Source organism: Lepisosteus oculatus, chromosome 10 (genome assembly GCF_040954835.1).
Source record: "Lepisosteus oculatus isolate fLepOcu1 chromosome 10, fLepOcu1.hap2, whole genome shotgun sequence".
NCBI lineage: Eukaryota > Metazoa > Chordata > Actinopteri > Semionotiformes > Lepisosteidae > Lepisosteus > Lepisosteus oculatus.
This window is the reverse complement of record NC_090705.1, coordinates 17,476,538-17,499,610: the sequence shown is the minus strand read 5'-3', so window position 1 is coordinate 17,499,610 and position 23,073 is coordinate 17,476,538. Positions and strand designations below refer to the sequence as shown.

The window sequence follows — 23,073 nt, the reverse complement described above, 5'->3', positions numbered from 1 at the left end:
AAATATCCAAGACAAAGCGTGATATCTGACAAACGGTCAAAATTAACAAAAAAAACAATCTTTGACCTTTGGTTTGGAGCGCACATTAATCTGCTGAATTCATTCTGGTGATCGGTGATGTGTTGTGCAACAGAAGGAAAATGGTTTCTATTTCAGAGGATATTTTTAATGAAAGCGAAGTGGAGCGTAACAACGTTGCACAGCAAAGGGTTGGATTAAGGGAGATCTGAATGGGAAAGCCCAGTCTGCAGTGAGGGACACAACGTGACCTGACAACAAGGAACCTCCGGGATAACCGTCAGTGCAAAACTATGTGCAAAAGGGATGCATCGAGGGGGGACGGCGGTACACGACACGCTAGGAAATTCAATAATTTGCGTTCTGAGAAGGCAAACAAAAAAAAATCCCTTGAGTCAAGATGTAACATGGCTTTCAAAAAGAAGGGAAGATGAGTTTAGCCAAAGAAGCGCGTCTAAACGCTGTTTCAATAAAGTTGTGGTGCGGCCGTCGCGGGCCCCCTCCTTTAGACTTTCTGCAGTTGAGAGGCGGTTACGGGACCCCCGATGACGTCAGTGGGCCTGCCTGTTTCCTGCAATAGAAAGTGAGAGAGGAGGTAAAGGGGAAAGCGGACCTTTCTCAATTTTACCGTAAAGGTTCGCCGTAAAACAAAACAAAGCCCCGAGATTCATAAAGCTCACGCTCGTAAGTATGAATCCTTAAGGTTTGTAAGCGTTGCCATTTTCGTTTAAAGAAACGCCGTGTTGCGATTCGGATGCGGGGGTGCAGTTTTGGATGCCCGTGCTGTTACAGCGACGCTGTACACAAGGTTCAAGTCGGGCGCAGACGCGCGTCGGGTTTTTTTTTCTGCTCTGCGAGAAATAACTATCGTGTTTTTGTAACCGTGGGCTAATAGGCATGGCACGATCCGAGACCTGAGCATGCTCTGCTCAGGGATGCCGTAGGTGGACAGGGGCCACGGCGGTAGTGTGCAGCCTAGCGCAGCGCACAGTCCGACAAGGTGCGTTGTTTTGGTGCCGAGACTCCCTGCAGCATTTCCTCCAGCGCACGGAGGGGGGGGGACTTCTGTCTTTAGCCTGTCACGCTGGGTAAACGGGGTGGGCTCAGGCAGAGTTTGGGTTTTTCATTCCGGATGGGGTGCGGGGCAGCCTTGTTGCTGCGAATTGGCGAGCCGTGTCGCGTTTGACGAACTGGGAAGCGCCTGTTCGTAGTCCCTGATACGGAGGGGTTTTCCCCGGCTCCTCCCCTTAACCGCTTTCCGTGCGCGCCTGGTGACATGCACGGAGGACGTCTGCGCTGTGCCCGGCTCTGCGCAGCTCTCCGGGCATGTGGTGGAGAGAGGCGGGGAGGGCAGACGCGTGTGCCCCGGTCATTCAGACACCACGCCAAAACAAGTCTAATTCAACATTAAAAAAAAGAACATTGGGCGACTGCTATGCCTCCATTGTCGCGCACTACCACCCCCCTCTCCGACTGCTGCAGGGGCAGGTGCGTCCTGCACAGCTGCCCCTGTGCCAAAACGGGCTCTGCCCGCCCCCATCGTAGCTCTAGGATTTGGGGGGGGAGGAATGTGGAAATTGCACACAGCGCCGACAAACCGACAAAGGAAGCGCCTCTCTTTCATGTCTTTTCAAAAATACAAATACATTTTTGTGTGTGTGTTTTATATCGGTATGTTAAACAGCTGAAAGGAAAATGCCTCATCACTCCAGTCATGTCCATTGCCATAATGGGCTTCCCTTGTTATTGTTATTTTAGCAGCGGTAGTAGTAGCATCTGCTGTATTAATTCAGTGGGATTATTTTCTAACTGTAGGAGATGCTTTTGCACAAAAAAAACTGAATCAGTGTGAATCAGAATTATTAACGGTTTGCGCAAGTTTAATAACCTCTCTTCCCATGCTTTGTTGCTTCAACATTTCTCATTTGGCGTGTGTATTTCGAAAATCATTTAATGTGTTTCTTGCCCTTTATAATTATGAATAAGATATCCGATCACTCCATTTTTCGCTTTGGTGGTTCTGTCAGCGTTCACTCAACATTCAGCTATTTCAATTCGGTTATCAATATTTGCTTTAAAATGAAAGCATTGCAATAAATCATTGCTTTAAAAATGAAAGCATTTCCCAAATGGCCATTTGTTTTATCTTCCGGTACAATTTTAGTTTACACGGGTAATTTTAGATGGGATGTAATTTTCCATTAAAAACAGTTGCATCTGCTTGTGTTGTTTAGACTTCAACGTTTTCTGTAAAACCCCTGGCCTTCCAGCAGCGCTGTTTCCCTAGTGAAATGATGTCATTGCTGCGGCTTACAAATATTAAAGCAAACAAAAAAAAATCGTCTCTCCTGTCTGCCATGTAAAATAAAATTATTTTCAGCTCGCGTTTTATGCATTGGTTTGTTCATGACTATTTTTAGTTTTCAGTTTTATTCGGCTCATTGTCATTCGAGGTTAATGTTCAGGGCTCATTCGAAAACTATTAGAGAGGTTGCAAGGAAGCTGGCACAGTTCAGTACTATTGTCTGATGTTTGTACATACGCTATAAATTGTATCTAAGGAGGGAATAAGAACGGCCGACAATTAAAAGGTTGGAGTTCAGATCCATTGTGTTGCAAAACTGAGTGTATTTTTAGGAGTGTACATTAGGCACAGTAGAAGGTCTGCAGCTTGTAGTAAATCCATCAGATTCCTTTAACTGCGGCATTAGTTTTGCAAAAGCTGCATGGGTTAGATTTACAGTATGTCACACACAGGGCGTGGTACTGTATTTGCAATTACTGTATAATGTACTGTAACCTGTACACCCACCCAGCCCCATCTGAAAAGAACTTTCCCTCATTCTCCCTGCATTCTGTGTAGCCTTGATGCAGTTACCCATCGTTGTTCTTTTAATATTTTATATGAGAGGGCCTGCTTGTATTACCTTTCCTGCCAAGAGATTTTCAGAGTACTACAGAACCTGTTTTTTTTTTCCGCTGAGTTGCTGAAGTGGGAACACAGGTCAAGACTGAGAGCTTATCTTTCAGACAGTTATAGTAAATGCCCTGTGTAAGTCCCTGCCTAAGTAACACTTATATAAACACTGGAGTTTCTTGGTTCATTAACTTTTTCGAGTCTAGACAAGGTCACTGTATTTAGCGGCGTTTACTCCAATGCAAATTAAGTCTGCATTGAACACTTCTTGTTTAAAGCTGCTGTAAGAAGTGTGTTCTTTCAGTTCTTTAGTTATTTTAGGAAGAGCAAACAGGTTTAGTCGACAGGCTTTAATTTAATTCACAGTAGGATCTTCTGTTTGACTGCAGCATTCAATAGATAATGGATTCAGTGGATCTTGGTCTCTGCTGCATGTGGCTGTGGATGAAAATTTGCACACATATATGCAAACAGTATGGGGACAGAATCATTATTTTCACATGGTGAAGTCACAGGCCCAACTCTGATTCACATGAAGCATTAGCTCTAGGCCCCATAAAATAAAACTGGTGCAGAAATGTTAATGTTCATGTTTTAAGTGGGAAGAAATAAGAAGACTAAGCTGTGTCTAGGGATTTCATTATTAGGGTTATTTTCTGTATGAAGAGAATAATGTCCTTATATTACTGGGTTCGCAATATGAACCAGCTTTTCACTGTGCAAGCCATTAAATCCATACATTAGGGATCTAAATGTCTTCATTTTTGAGTCACCTCAACTATAAAATGGACTATTTAACAATTTATTTGTTTCTGATCAATGCTGTATGCTTTTGTGCATTTGTACACTTTGGAAAGCACATGTGGCATGTTCTGGTGAAAAAGACCACTACAGGATGAGGGTGTTTCATCGATGAGGTGCTTATCGGATTGCTTCTTCTCTTCCCACCAGACAAGCCGACATTGACCCGACAGTGACCCGGGGCGGCGGGGGAGGTGGGAGCTAGGGGGCTTCACTCTTCCTCAGCCGAAAATTCGCAAGCAAGGCAATGACGCACCCATATCTGCGCCTGTGACCAGAGGAATCATGCCACGAACAAAACAGAATCATCCAAAAAACCTGAAGGGTAAGTGGGTGTCGTACACCTCCTGTACTTATTAAAGGGTCCATTGAATGTTTTCCAGCTGAAAACATCCAGCGTGCCAGATCTGTCACTCTTTCAGCAACAATATGTGTTCAACTTACACATATTCAGATTATTCAGATAATTAAACATTGCAAAGACTGAGCCTACAACAGTTCTGGGTTTCTGGATTAACAATGATTGCAGTGCTATAACTGGACATTATATAGATATTTTTTTTATTTGTTTTAACGTTGTTTATTTCACGTTTCTCGCATCATTGCTTTGAAATATTTAACGTGTATATGCAAAATGATAACTGACAGCACGAATCTGCTTTTTGTTTTGAGAAGTTGCAACATAGATTGAAACATTTTTAAAAAATATTTAAGAACTCATTTACATGCAGGAATTTGACGGCCTTTATGTGTGGTCTTGCTTCCCTTTTTTAGTAAGAAAGGAGTCTCATTCGTGGTCTTATGGTTCTCAAATGAGTTGTTTCAGGAATAACAGTGAATTATGTTGCAGTTTAGCAAAACATGTACATTTAGAAGGTCAAATTAAGGTCTGCAGTTCTGGAAAATACTCATGTTTTGTTACTGTATTGGGAAAGACAGTTGTACTATTTCTTTATTCAACTAATAACAATGAGCTGACAAATGCTAGTTCATGATAGTAAAGTACAGTTTTACCAATAATTGGTGTTACTGCCTCCTTATAAAAGACACTGAGTTAATTGTAATATTAACAGTGAAATTTACATAGTGTAGCGTAAAAAAATATATAATTCATTGTAATACACTTGGTATAACTTCATTAAACTACACTAAAAAGAGCTGATTAATATAATTAAAGAGTTGCAGCTGAAGGGGTGCAACAGTGCATGTTTTCAATAATGACTTTGCAAAGGAGAGTGGAAAAGCTACAGATGGTCCCTGTGGTGTTCCAGCCCAGGTCAGCTGAGAGCCTGCGGAGTGTGTTTTGGTTGTGAAGTTTAGTTGTCTGTTTGGAATGTTCCATGACGCACTTGCGGACAGGAGGAAGTTGGGAGTCTCCTCTGTTGCAGCACTGGAGGTTCTATTTACATTCTGACTAACTTGCCTTGTTATTGTCCCACTGCAGTTTCATTCCTTAACTTACCTTAAAGTGTCCAAAGCATGGAGCGTGACTCAAATTGAGCTTGCGCGGATAAGAATGAGGATTTTATTTGTTTTTGGTAACGCTCTTTTGTTCCAAAATCCAAAGCATTAATGCCTACTGATGCAGTGAAGTTCAATGACATAGAACATGAACAGAAAATGTGCAGTTTGAAAGCCTATGAAACGTGATTTTTTTTTCTGAAGTGTATTTTTTAAACGTACTTTCTTCCTTGTTTAAAAATGCCCAATTCTCAAAACATGTTATTATACACACATATTTAGAAATATTTTACAACCTCAGTATAAAATACTGAAATATACTTGTGCCAAGGATCAAACATGTTTAGTGAAATTAAATCATTTGCTTATTTCAAATACTCTCTTACTTATGCTGGTGTTTGGTTATGCTATTAGAATTTGAGAATATAATGTGTGTTTTTCTGAAATTTACAGTATTTTTAATACAGCCTAATGTCTTTACCCAGAAGCTTTCAAATTGTATACTTTGTTGCTATATATAGAAACAAAAAACAAAATTTCAAGCAATACATGATTAAGTAATTCATGCATGTTAGTGTTTTGCAGTCCATTGTAAGTATCATAGTTGAAATATATTTAGATCCTATTACTTGTACCAGGTGCATGGTAAAGGTTCAATAAAACTGGATACTTAATTTTAAAATACAGTATATATTGAGCAAAGTAGATGATGTATTAAAGCTATACTTTAATATAAGCACATACTGTATACAGTACTGTAAATGTTATAATATCTAAAATGTTCATTATTTATCTATAAGTGCTTAGCTTATTTTTCCCAGTTAAAATGTTGATACTTTCAGTATCTTTTATATTAAGGAGTAATACGTTTTTTACATTTGTATAGTGTCTTTTATTCTTATGGATCCTAAAGCAGTGGGGTAGAGGAGTAATTTCTTCACCAGCTAAATTAATTAGAAACACAAGGAAGATGAACCTGTAGAAGACCAGAATGGATTTAACTAAGACTGGATCATTTTATTCCTGACACCCATGACCCATAGTGCAAAAAAGTGCATGCAATTGTTAGAATGGCTTGTAAATTAATACATAAATTTTTCAGTTTTATAAAATCTTAGAAAAAAACAGAACTAACAATAGTCATACAGGCTTTTCTGTACCAAGGAGGCTTTCCTCGGCATATAAGACAGACACACATCTGGAGTCAAACAGTGGGCGCTGAGTACATTTCACCCATAAAACTCAGAACCCATGTCAGCAGCTAAACTCGAAACACAGCAAATGAAACAGTTTATTTTGGGACAGGTTACAACACAAGCAATGAATGAGCTTTTGAACAAAAACAACACACATAACACAACAGACTTGCTTTGAGAGGTAAAGAAAGTCCTATTCTAATATGATCATCACAGGCATTATTAGATAACTAATCAATAAATCATTTTAGGGGAAAACACTATTAATGAAAGCAATGAAAATGTAAAATCTTTTAGGATTTTTGACATTAGATGTGTCCTACAGATCAAGTAGCAAGGAAGTATAGGGCACATACCTGTACAGTATATAAACACACAGGAGCTGCACGAGTCCACAGGGCTTTGCTGTGTTTCCCCATCCTGCTTCTGACAAAGATTTCTAGTTTTGTTTTCTGTTGAGCTTAAGAGCTTCAGCCTTTGTCTTGTATCATGATATAAACTGTGAAATGACGATTTTGTAGAATATACTTATTGGCCAACAAAAGAGCTGTAAGCCCCCCTCTCCTGACAGCACCCTTAACTATTTCAGTCAAGTTGATGTGTACCTACAGTACATTAATGTCAGAAATGAAAATTGTCCCCAGATTTCACCAAAGTGCTTTTCTGACACAGCAACATTTAATGTATACAGTATCTTTTAACATTGATACAATTATCATGTCAAATACTGACATAGTAGTCATGTGAAAATTGCATAAAATATTAAACTTTTCCCATTGACAGGCCTATGCGGTTATTGCCAGCACTTGAGTATGTAAAAGCCATTTACCATAATCATTTTGTAATGAATTACCTTCAGTGTATGCAAATGAGGGAAAGAGGCATTCTGACAATATTGCCTTCTGTAATGGTTATGCAATGATCATGTCAGTAAACCAGTTTAATGAATCAGAAAAAAATAAAACAATGTAACAGTAGCAGCCTTTACTGCTGTTGTAACATAATAGATTTCACAAGTAACCCTCAGTGTACCCACAGCAAGTCAGTGCATGTGAGTACTTAATTCCAAATTTAATTGCTTTGAGACCAGCTTGATGTAATTTAAGTCAAGAGGAAATAAACAAAGATACCAGGGAACTTTTACCTGGGACAATATAATGGCTTATCACCTTCTTGATTGTAACCCAAAGTGTGCTCTCCTGAACGTGGAATCAAAATCTTAACAGAAAAGCTCAAAAGATTAATGACCAATTGGCAATGTTTGCATATTCAGGTTGAGTGAGCTTTTGATGTACTATTCAATCGAGAAATGACCTTTAAAGTGTAATAAAGGTTGTAATTTTAATGCACAGGCTTTGCAAAAGGCTGGCATGAAGCAGTTGATTAGGGAGACATAATTCTGATGACTATTGCTGGAAGTTCATTTCGGTCGATACCATTGCTCCCTTATGCGAACAAGGTATAAAACGGTTCACAGATGATGGGAGGCCATTCGTACTGTCGTAGTTATTTTAAGATTTTAAAGCCAAATTTCGCATTCAGCTGTTTCTCAATGGATGCCTATGAATCGCGGTTCAACCATGATGTAGACATGTGCAACTGCCAGATCTCCTGAGCTGAGCTTTAGTGAGCAGGCTCAGGACCCTGCTACAGAAGCTCATCATCTGGACTCAGGATTCCAGGAAGCCAAAACCCAGGAACTCATCCGTATGTCCAACTGAAAAAAACCCAAGCATTTCTGAAAAGTGTCTCTGTACCTAGTTTAAAACAAAACAATGTTTTATTATAATTTAATGTTTCTGTATTGCTGAACATAAATATAGCCTACTCTTTTTTGACAAATAATGGCAAAATACCTTACCTGTGTAAAAGAAATATATTTGCCAGTTTGCATGTTTGTATTTGTTTGTATGACAAAGTTTGTTCTTGACTTTTATTAACATTTTTCTTGTTTTTAAACTATGCACTATAAGGAGGTTTAGTAAATAAAAACAAACTATATGCACTATAAGGAGTTTTTTTAACTATCATATAAGCTTATAATCTAATACTTCAGCATTAAAACCATATTGATTTTAGAAGAAATATATTTCAATGAAAATAATTTAATCCTACAGTATTTGTATGTACCTTTAAACCATGAGAATGTCTTGAGTTTAATTTAGTTTTGTTCAGTTTTGTGTTTCAGTCTCTTATTATGGAATATGTTCATGAAGTTTGACAATTAGGTATTTGTAGACAGATATGAGTGTATTTATTTGCAAAATTGTTCACGATGCATTTTATAGTTGTATTATTCCTTTTGCTGTAGCAATTGGAAGAAAAAATGTCCTGGACACTTTAAATTAAGTGAATTGTGTACAGTATGTATAGAAATTACAAAAAACATGAGAGGAACAATATAGCATCATTTCCTGTATGACAGTGATTCAAAAGTAGCATGCCAGTGATTTGTTTTGTATTAATTTGTTTGCACTTCACATTAAATGTGTCCCAAGCACATAGTCAGTGAATCTGTTGGTTTGGTTGTTGATAAGAAAGAAAAAATCATAAGGATGAACCCTGAATGTACTTGTAACAGTGAGTAATCCTGCTTTATTTTCTATAAACAAAAAAATACTACTTATAACTTTAATCAAACTCACTCTGGAAAATAAATATGTAGCAAATGTTTATTTTTTCGTCTTCTCTACTGTTCATATTGAGATTGGCAGGTGAACTGAAGCACAGTATGCCTTTTGTGTCTTCTCTGAATAAGGCATAATTTGAACCCTGTGCTCCCAGCTGCTTATCTTATCTTTCATAAGCAGGAGAAATTACAGATTCATACAACTCAAGTACCATTTCATTCTCATGCTTTCTTTAGGTTGGGCTCTAGTTAGTGCTTCACCTTCCAAATGGCTTATTTCACGTTTGTTGGAGTGTTTGAATCAAAGCCATTCCTGGATATTTCATAGGGGAAGGAACAGATAATTGCACTGTAGAAACACCTTGCTAATCACACTTAAAATGGTTTCTAAACATGCAGTTTATAAACAGATTTCAGTGTAGATTTCCTACTACTAAGCAGTATCTTAAGTATTACAAATATACATATGAGCCATTCTGTGCATTAATGTGCTTTTGGATTCTGTTATGATGGCTATATTCCATGTTGCCTACAAAATACACTCTATGTAATAGGAGAGAATACTATTTCTGATTGGTCAGTCTGGGACCAAACATATTATGTAATCCTCTTGGCATGACGTCATGTATCAAGTTCCATCAAAGTCTTTTGTATTAGGATCTGTTTTATGTGGGATAAAGGGATACTCAGCTTTACACTATCCCAGCACAAAACACACCCTGTTCTGCATTGTTTCTGCAGTAAAGTGCTATACATTTTTTCTTTTTATCAAGAGCAGTTTTAATGAATACAAGAGAGCTTTGCCAAAATACAGAAGTTTCTGGATAGTTCCATTTAAGCCATTGTATTCACTTAAGTGTTTCAGCTGAAATAGTGTTATGATTTTTAAATCACACACCTCAGTTCTTGTCTGCCTCTGGTCTTTTCAAAAGCTAGCAAATCAGTGAGAACTACCATTAGTGAGAACTTTGGGGAGTACTTTGCATATTAAACAGTTAATGTCTGCAGGAGAACAAAACAGTATTTAGTTCTAAATATATTATTTATTTCTGACATAATGAAATTGCTTTACTGAAAATTGCACTGATCTGTCAGTAACAGGAAAAATGTTGAATTAGAAAAATATTTCCCAAAGGTGCTTATGGTTGCTATCATGATCTATCTGTTTCTGTTATGACATCAAAATGTTGCAGGAAATTGAATTAAGATTACCAGATAATTGATGAGCTAATCAAAATAATTAATCTTATTTTAGATTAGCTGAGGTTGGAAGAGGACAGACATATTAGTAATTTAAAATGGCAGCCCATTATTTTTTTGAATAACAAAACATATTATACATTTTTTCACCAGATTGTGTGAACAGAGCTTTCTAATTGCATATCCTACAAATCAAGGGGGATTGTATAATAAATATGTTCAAGTAAGGTGAATAAATCACTTGATGGAAATTGGAAAAAACTTTTTGGTATGCTGCCGTTAATATTAATCAAATCTTTTTACAGTAATAACCATATTATGTAAGCATGTATCTGTTATTTTATTGATGTCAGTAAACTGGTGTTACCCACACAGCTAGTGTGTAATTGTGCATGTAAAGTATTTGAGCAGAAGTGGGATCACATTTCTCACATTATAGGGAAAACAATCAACATCTGTCAGAATTCTAAAAAAATAGAATTCTGTCTGATTAAAAAATAAACTCTGTAAGCTTTCAAAGTCTGAAAACTGGGTTTGTATAGTAACTTTTTGACTGCTTGTTCTTTATCAGCATTATTATTTGAATAATAATAAACTGTATATACTGATACTTTATGCTTTCTTTACATTGGTTATGAATAAAGGTCATTGGGAGAGCTCATTTTTTAAACACAAAGATTATTATAATAAGAAAATGAAAGTGTAATCGCTTCTTTAAAGAAAGCATTTTTAAACTAATAAAGTAACATGGTACTTAACAAGTTATGAGTGAAATTTTGAATGTTGTGGTGCGCTATTTAAAACATAGCCTTCCAAGATGATTCTAATGACTGCTGGATTTCTGAAAGGTGCTAGCAGAATTCCCAATGTTTATCTTGGGAAATGAAATGTTCAATGATATGCCAGCTCAGACTACGCTAGAGCTGTTTGTGAATTGTGATCAGACTCGTGCACTCTGGGGTTTACACCTCAGTTTCTTCAGGCTTTCTTTTCACACAAGCCCACGCCGAGCTGATCTAAATATTTGACTAAGTGAAGTAAAGTAGCTTTGGTGTCAAAGCCTGGAAAACATTCTTAGGAAAACGTGTGAGGAAATCTTAAACATCCAATGCAGCTTCACATTTTCTGAAACATGTTAACTGAGACCTGTGATTGGAACTGCAAAAACACTTTGACCAAGCAGGTCATACTGGGACTGGACCAGTTCCTGTCAGTCTGTCAGTACTCCCTGAATTTGTCTTGTTAGTCCATAGCTTTCTTAACTTATGCCTTTTCTTTTTTGCAGTGCACTGCACAGACAGAATGTCAGAATATTAATTGCTAGCTTTTGTAATCTTTAACTGGAAGCAAATGAGCATGCATGTCTTCAAATAAAATAGATGGTTACATTTTCCCCTTAGGGGTTTTTAGAGGAATGACCTTGTCTTATTTCATCCACCAACTCAGTGCAGCTGTTTCACTGCCTTGGAAGCCATCATGATTTGCTGGAATTCCTGATTTTAAAAAACAATGCTAGTGACTTGAGATCAGACCTCCCGAATTGTATACAAAGGGGAGTTTGTTTTTATTTATTTATAGACTTAGTTTGTGCAATATCAATGTATTGTAGCAAAACAACATTGTTAAAGGCTGTTTCACTTCAACTAAAGGCCAGGACTAATAAATAAAAAGTGGAATGGGAATCTTCAAACACACGTACACAATAAGAATGTAAGAACTGTTCCAAATGGGAAGAGTCCATATAGCTCATCTAGCCTGTTTGGTAGTTAGCAACTAATTGATCTGAGGATCTCATCCAGCCATTTCTTCAAAGAAGCCAACGTATCAACAACATGGCCGGTTAGTTTATTCCAGACTCCCACAACCCAAATCACTCACATCATTTATACTTGATTTCACAAGGTTCAGCTGTGTGCTACAGTATGAAAAGTCTTCCATAAAGAGTTTTAGGTTATTTCTAACAGCAGTTTTGAACTAATCTAGTATACTAATATTATTGCTGCAGACACTTTAAACCACAGTAAGTGGGAATCCAGCAACAGTCTTTCATTTTTATCTTAATTGGATCAATTAAACGCTTTTCAAAGGTTTTTGGCTGCTCATGATTTAAGATGACCCGGAAAACCTTAGGGGATGAAGCTGTGCACCTGGTGTCAAGTGTTGCTTTTTATCTTTGGTTTAGCTCTTAAAAAACTCAAATTTCTCAGATTAAACAAAGATTGTGGGGAAAAAAGAGATATTCTGTAGTCTTCACTGAAAAATCCTATAGTGGGATTGTCCAGTTCTGATCCCATTGGGTTGGTATGGCTGAAAATAAAGACAACTTGTAGGCATGCAGTTGTAGTTAAAATCGTAAGGCAGGTGCAATCGAAGAACAGAAGAATAAACCCTGATACATGAAACAGATTCACATATTAATACACTCACACCTGAAGATAGCTCAAGCCAAAATGTGTATCTTCTCTTCAGTGTAGATATAACTTTTAATTGTTCCTTTGTAGCTAATGCACCATGACACAACTCACTTGCACTTAATTTGCATATTTGTGGTACAGTATAAGAAATACCCACACTGGTATCAGAATACAATAAAAAATGTCTAATTAGTACAATGACATTTCCTGGACAGGCTGCTTGGCAGAAAGAATTAACATTGCAGCTTGAGGAGTTTTACTTGTAGTTTCATGTTATTCACCAAACCTACATTTCTTGAGAACTGTACTTTGAACCTCAAGCGTCTGAAACCAGTATAATAAGCACAAAGGCAACTTCTGTCCCTCGGGCACAACAGCAAAAAGATTTAGCAACAGTAACTACAACAAATTCTAAAACAGAAACTGGTTCAGTAACATCTGTTTATTGGCAACTATTGGAAACTTTCACTTTACATCTATATACAGTAAATCTTGTTATCTGACATTTACATAAATGTATATTTATATACTCCCTTGTTCTAATGGTCCTTTTTTGTTATTTCGTTCCTGTATAGAGTGAATTGGCATTCTTTGTTTAATGCTTTAATAGTGAAAATTCATAAGCAACGGAACATACTGTATAAAGTGATGTGATTATTTCAGTTTCATATTGAAAGATAAAAAACCATATGCCACAACACCACATTGGACAATACTGGTCAGGGCATTATAAAAATGTATTGCTGGTCTAGAATCAGAGCAAAGAGCAACTAGGTACAGTATATTCGCTCTGAATGACTAAAATAACCTAATCATTTCAGTGTTGAACAGGAAACAATAGAAGACCTGATTCAAGTATGCAAAATCCTTAAAGGTAAATTGAAATAATAGTTTATACATATACTGTATACCTTCTATGCTTAATTCTTAATTCTCCACATCAATTCTCAGCATCTGTTCTTCAAAGAAACTATTAGCTTGTTGTGAAATAATGTCTTTAATCTGATTGCATTTAGTCATTGTGCATGTTTAGAACAAGTCAGTTCTGACTTTAGGTGTTTAGAATTGTCCAGTGTTATGCCAGCTCTGCTTCCAAGAAAACTACAAAGGCTTAATGGTGAGCCGAACTGTTGAGTTGTAGAGTCATTTTATGTTTCCTTCTTGTTTCTTCATGTCTGCTGTGATATTAATTCTACTTCCTTTTCTTAAGCTACTGTAAGTAGAATTATTAAATGATAGCCCACATGGAAATGTAAAGTGCATCTAATTGAGGTGGATTCCTTCTTGCAAAGCCGTTGCTTGGTCCGAAGATCCTCTCCAGCCAATTCAGCCAATCTCTGTACCTCTGGAGCTCTGGCCTGAGGTCCCAACTGTCCTCAGTCCAAGAGACTGAGCTGATCGGTCTCTATTAAGTATGAATAAATATTTTTTGAAATAGCAGCAACAGCAAATAAAACACGTGTAGGCAGTCCTGATTAGTTAATCTGGTGAAGACCTTCATCCTGAGCATGGGGAGATCTCAACTCCTGGGAAGTGCTGGGTTCGTTCAGCCAGGAATTCCAGAAACAGTACAGCAGAGCAGGGAATTGTTAAAGGATCATGGGGATTATAGTGGGTAGAGGTAGCTGGCTGTTCTTTGCTAGTTTAGAGGATAGAAATGCCGGTGGCAGACCAGATGGCATTATGCCAGAGTGGTGTACAGTTACTGGAACCTTACTGTAGCTTTGCTGTCTCCATTGGCTTTTATCAATGGTGACTGTTTATGCACTTGTTACCATTGAGTATTTCAGCAGGATCTGGTGGATATCTACAGACCAAGTAACAAAATTGAAAAGCACTATGTGAAATCATATCCATCTTCAGAAAGTTTTTTTTTTACTGCAAAGGAAGAAAAGACAATGAAAATGCTTTTGAATTTGGTTTTCTAACTCTAAAATTGATTTCATTTTTTAACTTTTCTTCTGAATCTGTGGATGTATTTTGTAAGTCTCTGCAAACCCTAAGGGCAATTGAGATATTAAGTTAGAATACGTACTGTATAATGTTGTTGTTGTTGTTGTTGTTGTTGTTGTTGTTGTTGTTGTTGTTGTTGTTGTTGTTGTTGTTGTTGTTGTTGTTTTTAAGTGGGCTTCTTTTAGATTACTTTGGATCATCTCACCAAAATATGTGGATGCATTACTAAATAGTTCAGGCAGATTTACTCTGCAGCATTACAATGACACGTAACTCAATAAAAACATTTCCAATTTTGTTGGTTCGTGTTCAGAATCTAATTGAAAAAGGAAAGAAATATGAACATCCCACCTCAGTTGTGAATTTATGTTTAGAGCCACTTGGTTAATTAGTGAGCGTTTAACATTTAACTGTAAAGTACAGTCATAGACGTAGAGCCCCTGCCTTTGAAGATCCCTTAGACCAAAATGTGCTTTCTGGAGGAATGCAGCAAGCATCTTCAGGAGAAGACAAGCCCAGTCCTGCAGGCTAATATGCATCAGTAGATACCACGAAAACTCCTATAACACTCCTGGCGTGGTTGAGATGGGTGTCCTAGGGCAGCTGTAGTTTTAATATGCCATTTCTGTTCTGTTCTTATATTTCTGAAAAGCATAGAACTGAAATGAAATGGCTCAAGGTGGGTGATAGAGCTATTATGAGGTTCGAAAGGGGTCTATTGTGTTTGTAATTGCTAGTATATTGTGATTAGATGTTAATTTTTTAATAACATCTAAAACCCTTTGATTTCTACGGTGGAAGCTTTTTAAGCTCAGAATTGTATGAAGCATCTCCCTCATGTGTTCCAGGGGGTCCCAGCCAACAACATGAATGGACAGTTAGTTCTAAATAAATTTTAATTTGTGTTTGTGTCTCTAGCTTTAACAAATGAAAAACAAAGCGGTGTCTGGGATCTTATACCTGTTAGCATTGAACAGCTCTTGCGCAGAGGCCCTGTCATTCTGCAGCATACTGTGATATATATGGGAGGATGTTCAAACTGTTTATTAGTCAATGAAAAGTAAGGTGTTGTGAATGGTGGGAATTCCTTGCTTTTATGCATGTGATTTGAAAACAACAGGAGAGAGGAACTCTTTTCTGTATTTTGTTTGCTTGAATCTGGAAATGTTTTTTGTGTATTTATGCAGCTTCATGTGCAAATGGATAAATACTTCTGGAATTTCATCTGAATTTCTGGTGTAGGCAAAGGGTTGTCTCTTTGTGCGTGTGTATTAATTGTTCACTACAACTTTAAATGGCAAAGACCACCTTTCAAATGTACGCAAACACTATGTACAAACAAGATGCTGTAGAGAACAATATTGTTCATTTGTTTTCACTCTAGTCATTAGGTTCACTCTGATCTCTGTACCTCTGGAGCTCTGGCTTGAGGCCCCACCTGTCCTCAGTCCAAGAGACTGAGCTGATGGGTTGTTTGATGGGACAGTGACTACCATCAAGTTCAGTCAAACCTCAATATTTTTACTCCAGGCGCCTTTGTAGATTTGCAGATTATGTTCACTTTCAAAATACATACTTTATTCTAAATATAGAAGTGTAAGGTGAATTCGGCATATGTGTCAAACCTGAGTAACAATTTTCTTTTTGAAAACAAGAATGAGATCTTATCTTTATTTGGCTTTAGAAAACACGCTTATTTACTGATTTAGTGACTTACATGGAAAGTATGATCAGTCTGCTGTTGACTGTAGCTCACATGAGTTAGGCTTGTTACTAATAGAACTCACATTTGTCCCTTGTACTGCCATGAGGTCTGGAAGACCTTCTGAAGCTTTATTATAAAATAGTGCTTTCTCTCCCAGCCATTCATTTTTTGTCTTAATTTGGCTTCCCTCAGTCATGTTTCTCTATACAGTGTTTACAGACTATCGTTCAAATTTGTGATTTATGAAGAGATACATGAATCTTGTGAGAAAAGGAAAGATATGCACTAAATTTAGTTTGATCAAATTTAATCTAAATTCTGTTTTCATTGCCTATCTCATTGTATCACGTGCTAGATTTGCACATCAATAGGTTTCTCATTACTTTAAGAAAATGGTGAACAAATGTTGCTCTGGATTCTCCTATACAGTATGTGTTGTAAATCTCATACAGATCAACACTATATCTTACAGTGTCATTTGTAGTGGTGCCACAGACAGTATATTGGAATATCTGTGTATATTATTTTTTTATGTAAATATAGCAGCTTTTACTTGTTCGTAATGCAGATGCAGTTACCTGTAAGTTTATAGTAGTTTCCATACTGTGGACTCCGCAGGTTTAAAAAATCTTGTAAGTCAAGCCAAGCTTAAGCAACCGAAAACACCAGGAGAGCTAATGGAAAATGAAGTTTATTGCTGCAGAAATCTTTCCACAGACCTTTTTAGTTCGGTCTTCGGATGTGATTTTTTTCTCCATATCCAGTGTTCCTATGTGCCAAGAATTCTCCAGCTCAAGAGCCAACCATTTCAGCTCTGGCTGTTTGAACAAGCAGATTTCTTCTGAGACTCTGTTAATTCCAGATTTTCAGGTTCATAAAAGTAAAAGCTCTAACTTGCATTTGTCCCTTTGGTTTTTTCAAAGCATGCTCTTACAGATGCTTCAAGAATTGATTGAGTTGCCTGATTTGCACAGTGTGAAAAGCATAGAAGCATAGAAAATTGAAAAAGAGAATTTTCAACGTGGCTAATTTAGCTGACAAACCTTACAATAATATTTTGAAGATAAGGTTTACAAATATCACATTACTGAATGTTATGTCAAAGCACCTTTTTATCATAATACGGTTGGATATTGTCTCAATTTTACAGGTGACTTTAAAACATATCAGGTTTAAAATCTTATTACGTATATTGTTTGAGCTATAATTTCTTATTTAATACCTGTAATATAAGATGTAATATGTCTTTAGGGTTCAGATCCTAAGGAATTGTGCCATGATAAATCATTCAAATGTCATGCTGTTGTTCACTTAAATGTTCTCAGAATTTCCATGTTCATTTTTAGTGTATTTATTATAAAGTTATGATTTAAAACTGGAACTGCAGGTCCATACAATCTTCATTGATGTTGACGTTTTAAAAGAAATTTTTAAGGTTGCTTAAGAAAAATAATTTTACTCTGCAATGTTCTTCTGTATGCATTACCTTTGAAACCTTTGCTGGAACTAGTTTTCTGGCAATGATGGTAGTTCTAGAGTAAGTGAAGGAATATTTTAAATGTATAACAAACCTTTTGTATATGATACTTTCTATATTAAGTTTTAAAAGAGATTTAAGAACTCTTTTAAAGTATAAAAATAATCATATATGTTGTTTTCTGTAAGAACAGAAATTCTATATGGTGCCAGATTTAACAAGTAAAATTCACATTGTAAAAGACAGACTTAATCTTAAATATCCAACCATCTAGAGATACATCAAATTCATGAATGCTGGGTAACAGTTTTAATAAAAAGAAAGGAGGTAGTTGCAGAAAGACCTTTTGTTTTTTGTTTCCTTTTAAATGAATGAGAACTTTCAGAACATTAAACTTTTCATATATCAAAAAAGAACTATGAAATAGTTACCTTCCTGTGCCAACCATTAAAAAATAGTAAACAGATAAACATCTATAAACATCTCTAAGCTTTATCAGAAAAAAAGTTTTTAATTATCATTTTCACCACCCGTAAAATTGTTCTATTTGTAAAAAAATGATTTTCTGTTTCTGTTTCTTTTTCAAAATGAAAATTAAGTAGAAATCATAAGTGGCCATGCATTAACGCCTGTAGAGCACAAAGCTACTTTATTAGGAGATTTCCAGGGTTTGACAGAGGAATTACAGTATGATGGGGTGACATAACTGAATACTGGCAGCATAATGCCGCTTGCAAATGAACCTCAGGGTAGCTGTTGCCACAGTAACCAGCAGCATGAGCCTTTGTCTGCAGGTGGCTTTTCCTATGTCCTGGTGGCTGCAGGACAACTCGAGCGCATGAGAGGAAAATGGGACTGGCAGGAGAGTTTCTGAGATCAGGCACGTGGGATGATGGAAGTCGCACAGAGGCACAGAACAGAGAGCAGCAAAAAAAACACAGGACACCGGGGTTACACCCCTACTCTTTACGAGAAACACCCTGGGATTTTTAATGACCCCAGAGGGTCAGTTTTATGTCTCATCTGAAGGACAATGCCCTTTTATAGTGTAGTTTCCCCGTCACTATACTGGGGCATTAGGACCCACATAGACTGCAGGGTGAGTGCCCCCTGCTGGCCCCACTAACACCTCTTCCAGTAGCAACCTTAGTTTTTCCCAGGAGGTCTCCCATCATGGTGCTGACCAGGCTCACACCTGCTGAGCTTCAGTGGGTTACCAGATGTGAGCTGCAGGGTGACATGGCTGCTGTTTAAAAAAAATACGTTGAAAAAAGCCAAATCAACCTTTGTAACTACTTGGGATGTGGCACCTGAGCTCTTCATAGTCCTACATAGTCCTTGTTAGATGAAAGACAACTTTAATACCTGCAGGCATCTGGCCCTGAGGGACCGGAGGAATAGTTCTCCGCTCTCTAGCTTCAACATACCTTAGGAATGTCTTCAGTGGTATTAGAGCAGTCCACATGAGAAGTGAGTCCATTTCCACCCTCAAGACCTGTGCCTTGAACTAGAGTGATGCAACTTAATCCACTCCTAGGATATTCTAGTATACTCTTTATGCCTTCAAATGAAAGGTTGATAAACCAAAGGCTTCTGATTAAACCATGTTTATTGCTTTCATATGTATTATGTATTATTTTTGATGCAGTGAAATGTTAACCAAACTAGCAAGGGAACTATCATCTGTATCTTAAAAACTTTGCACTATCAGTCTTGTTGATGTGCTTATTTCGGTAGTCATTAGTTGAGAAAGACAATGGCTGTATTCTTCTAGAATTGAAAACAGCACAATGCTATCAGACGTCTGTGCTAGATTTCCATTCTCTGGTCATGGCGTGTTTTGTTTTATTCATCCTCTTCAGACAGGAAAGTGTTAGGCAAACATACAGCTCTGCTGTTGTTTTAGCTGAAGGGCAAATACGTCTTGCTGAGCTCTCTATTTCTTATGTCATCTGTCTTTTTCATGCTCAAGATTGGGGGATTTTTTTTCTAAATGTATAATTTGAAAGAAAAAGAGGGGGCTAACTTAGCCATGTAGTCAAGAGCGCAACCCCTCAACAAAACAACATTTTTAGGCTTTATAATGTTCTGTTTCATCTGAGTTATTTTGAGCACAGCCCTGTGCACCAGACAGCAAGAACTATGGCCGAGGTCTGTGGCACTAAACTGATGAGCAAATGAAGCGTAAAGTAAAAAAAAAAACAGAAATGGAAAATGAGTTTCACAAAGAGATTTTTTTCTGTAAGTTAAAATAACAGTAACCATCCAAGAGAAACCATAGCAACGGTGGACAACATTCTTCTGTTTGTTTTATATTTTCAGCACTTCCCAATTGTAGGATATTGTAAGAGTTTGAAAATCTTCTCCTAAACAAATTTAACTAACAGAACAGGGTTTTGGTAAAGCTAGCAATTTGTGCCTCTCTCTCTAAGTGTGGATTATTAAAAGCTTTTGGATTCATTGATTCATTGAAATTTAGTACTTTCTTTAACAGTCAGGAATATTTTCGGAAGCTCTGTAAACTGCAAAAGCAAATATATTATTATGCACCAATTTTTAGATTGTTTTCTGCTAGGGGTCTTCTACTGTTTCTTATAATGATTTGAGGTAAAATGTCCTGAATACTTTTTCTTCTTTTACTACCGCCCTTAGTGTGGAAAAAATAGCATTGGAAATATTCAGAATATAAATACAAAAAGCTTAATGGTGTCGTCTTCTGTTGTTTACAGTAAAAACTATTTTGAACATAGTTTAGCTACATCATCTGTAAAGATTGTCTTATGAACAAATGAGTTCGTTCACTGACTTTCCACTATAGAACCTGTTGTATCAGTTCCTCTGTCCAGGTTCTTGGCAAGATGTTTCAAAGGATGACAGGCTTAGTTATTTTTCTACAGTCATTCTTCTATAATGCTATAGCTTAATGTGTCAGAAATTGCTCTTTTTATTTGTGACGGGTAATACAAACCTGATGAGCTTCAGTGCATTTGATAAAATAATGCCACCTTTTAAAAAAATGTAACCCTCCTTATCCTTTCCTAATTTTTTTAATCTATCTAATGTGTTGTTGGACGACAGAATTATTTGGTTTTCAAATATTACTCAAGAGAGACCATCTTTGTAGTCAATAAACACCCAAGTAGAAAAGATTGCACAAATTAGGCTATAGTTGTGTGATTTTTCCCAAGTGAAAATAGATGTTTTCATTGCTTGGGCAATTCAACAGAATTTGCAGCATTTGCAAAACGGTGAATTACTTGTTAATTCCCATTCATGTTTTGTTAAATCTACAGTATGTCAGACACATATTAATGCTATGAAAAGTGAAAGAAGATTTTCATGTAAATGTTGCAAGTATCTAATTTTATGTCCTGATTAGACTGGTGTCTGTTTTCCAGCAAAGGGACCTACCCTCTGACTTCCTAAAATCCATCTTAATATGTGCCCCTCTGAGTCTGCCATTTACAAGAGCACATCCTAAATTTTCAATGCACTGACGAAAAAATGATAGTATCAAAAACAGAACCATTTTAATTAAATTGTTTTAGGACAGTTTTTTCCATAGATAAGAAAGAACACCCTTCAGCGCATGACTGCATGTTCCTCTCCAGTCCAATGCCGTAGCCCACTTAGACTTAGTCATCCCTAGTTGATCCTATTTATTATCTTCCCGTTGCCTTTAGAGCAGAAGGAGTTGCTTCAGATTTGATAGCTTTACAGTGGTGCATGCCTCAACTTCCGGTTTCAAACGGCCACGCAGGGGATTCTGAAATTCCCCGGCGACCTGGCATTGGGCCAGTCTGTTTTGGCGAGATTCACTGCTGAGTAAAAATAAAGGCATGAAATAATAAAAATAAAAACGTGTAGGCAGCACACGCTTACTGGAAAAGGTGGACTGTAGCACATGTGCATTTCCTCAACAAATGTCAATTCTCTCATGCAGAAGAAACCTTTTTCTTATTTGTTTTTCATCAGAATTGGCCATCCTAAGGCGCTGTCAAGGATAACCTTCCAGGTTTTGGCACAAAGGTTGTTAAGTGATACTGGAACTAAAAATGCACAACAACAGTAAAAAGGACAGGAAAATAAAGGGTGTTATATTGTTTGAAAATCAGTGTGTCTAATGTTAATGTTATAGTGATTATTTTAAAAGCAAATTAAATTAACCAGGTGTTAAATTGATGACTAATTATATAATTTATACATTTTTATATATTTTAGTATTACTATAATAAATGTTAAATATATTTTTTTTTGCCAAATGGTTGCTGTATCGTTTAAATCTGAAGTGAAAAACAGTGTCATATTATTACATTTTTCTACATTAAACATGCAGTGAAGTCTCACCTGTGGTTTGTCCTCTGAAAGGCTCTGTTAGGAACACAGAATTATTTTTTGTAAGGATTTTGCATTCAGGTTGCAACCAGGTCTCATTGCAATGTCAGTGATCAAGTGTGCTGCTGCAGTTGGTATGGGGCCATTGAGCAGGGGGGTTACAAAAGGAATCAAATAAAAAAGTTAAATAAAAAAGGAGTATGATAGTGGTTTATCTCTGAATTGTTCCAGCAAATTCTCTTATTATTTTACCTAAGCATTACTCAACATTTTGATCTACATGTTGAGTATTGCATTGCTCTAAATTTTGAATAAAAGAGTATACTGTAGTTCAGCATTAAAATAAGAGTTTACTTATACAGTAATATTCTTTTATTTATACTTGAATTTTGTGCAATGCTCCTGATGTAGTGTTTTGCTTTGCGTTCCATACAGTATATACTGTATGCAGAAAAAATGAACATTGATAGTTTTGGAGACAGAAATACGTGAAGGCACTTTGACTTGGTGATGGTGTCAGGTGTAGGCATGTTAATCTCACGTTGGGTGTCACGTTGTTTGACACCCAAACCCTCTTGTTGAAAAACCTGTGCCTCCGACTGTCTGGTCTGAACACAGCGTTGTGATGCTCCTGGAAAAAATGCTAAGTGAAGCTTCTGCAGGTACAGCAGCTGGACTACTGGAGATCCTTTCTCTTTAAATCTTGTCTGTGTGAAACACAGCAGAGTGTGCGAGGCAGGGAGAAAGCGCGCAAGAGGGGGAGGACAGCTACAACTGCTGACATTTGTAGCCTGCTGGCAGGGTTTCGTGCTCTGTCTGCTTGCGTAACATGTGGGCTGCCTCTACTTTAGCAACTGTTGCCATGGAGAGTTGGCGGGGGTGGATTCTAGGATCCCTACGCGTCTGCGAAAGGGAGTTTGAATTACGTCTGGGAATTGCTCACTGCACATAATTCGCTGTGGCAGGG

General features: G+C 37.1%; 1 protein-coding gene across 2 annotated transcripts in view; it reads left to right on the top strand.

Moving 5' to 3' along the window:
• Positions 1-595: 595 nt before the first annotated feature.
• hivep1 (HIVEP zinc finger 1) overlaps positions 596-23,073 on the top strand; it is an 82,054-nt gene continuing 59,576 nt past the window's right edge. For both annotated transcript variants that reach the window (XM_015357700.2, XM_015357699.2), the window contains exons 1-2: positions 596-702; positions 3,887-4,061. In XM_015357700.2, the coding sequence (XP_015213186.2) occupies positions 4,022-4,061 (40 nt within the window). In that variant the 5' untranslated portion in view covers positions 596-702; positions 3,887-4,021. The remainder of the gene's footprint in view (positions 703-3,886; positions 4,062-23,073) is intronic.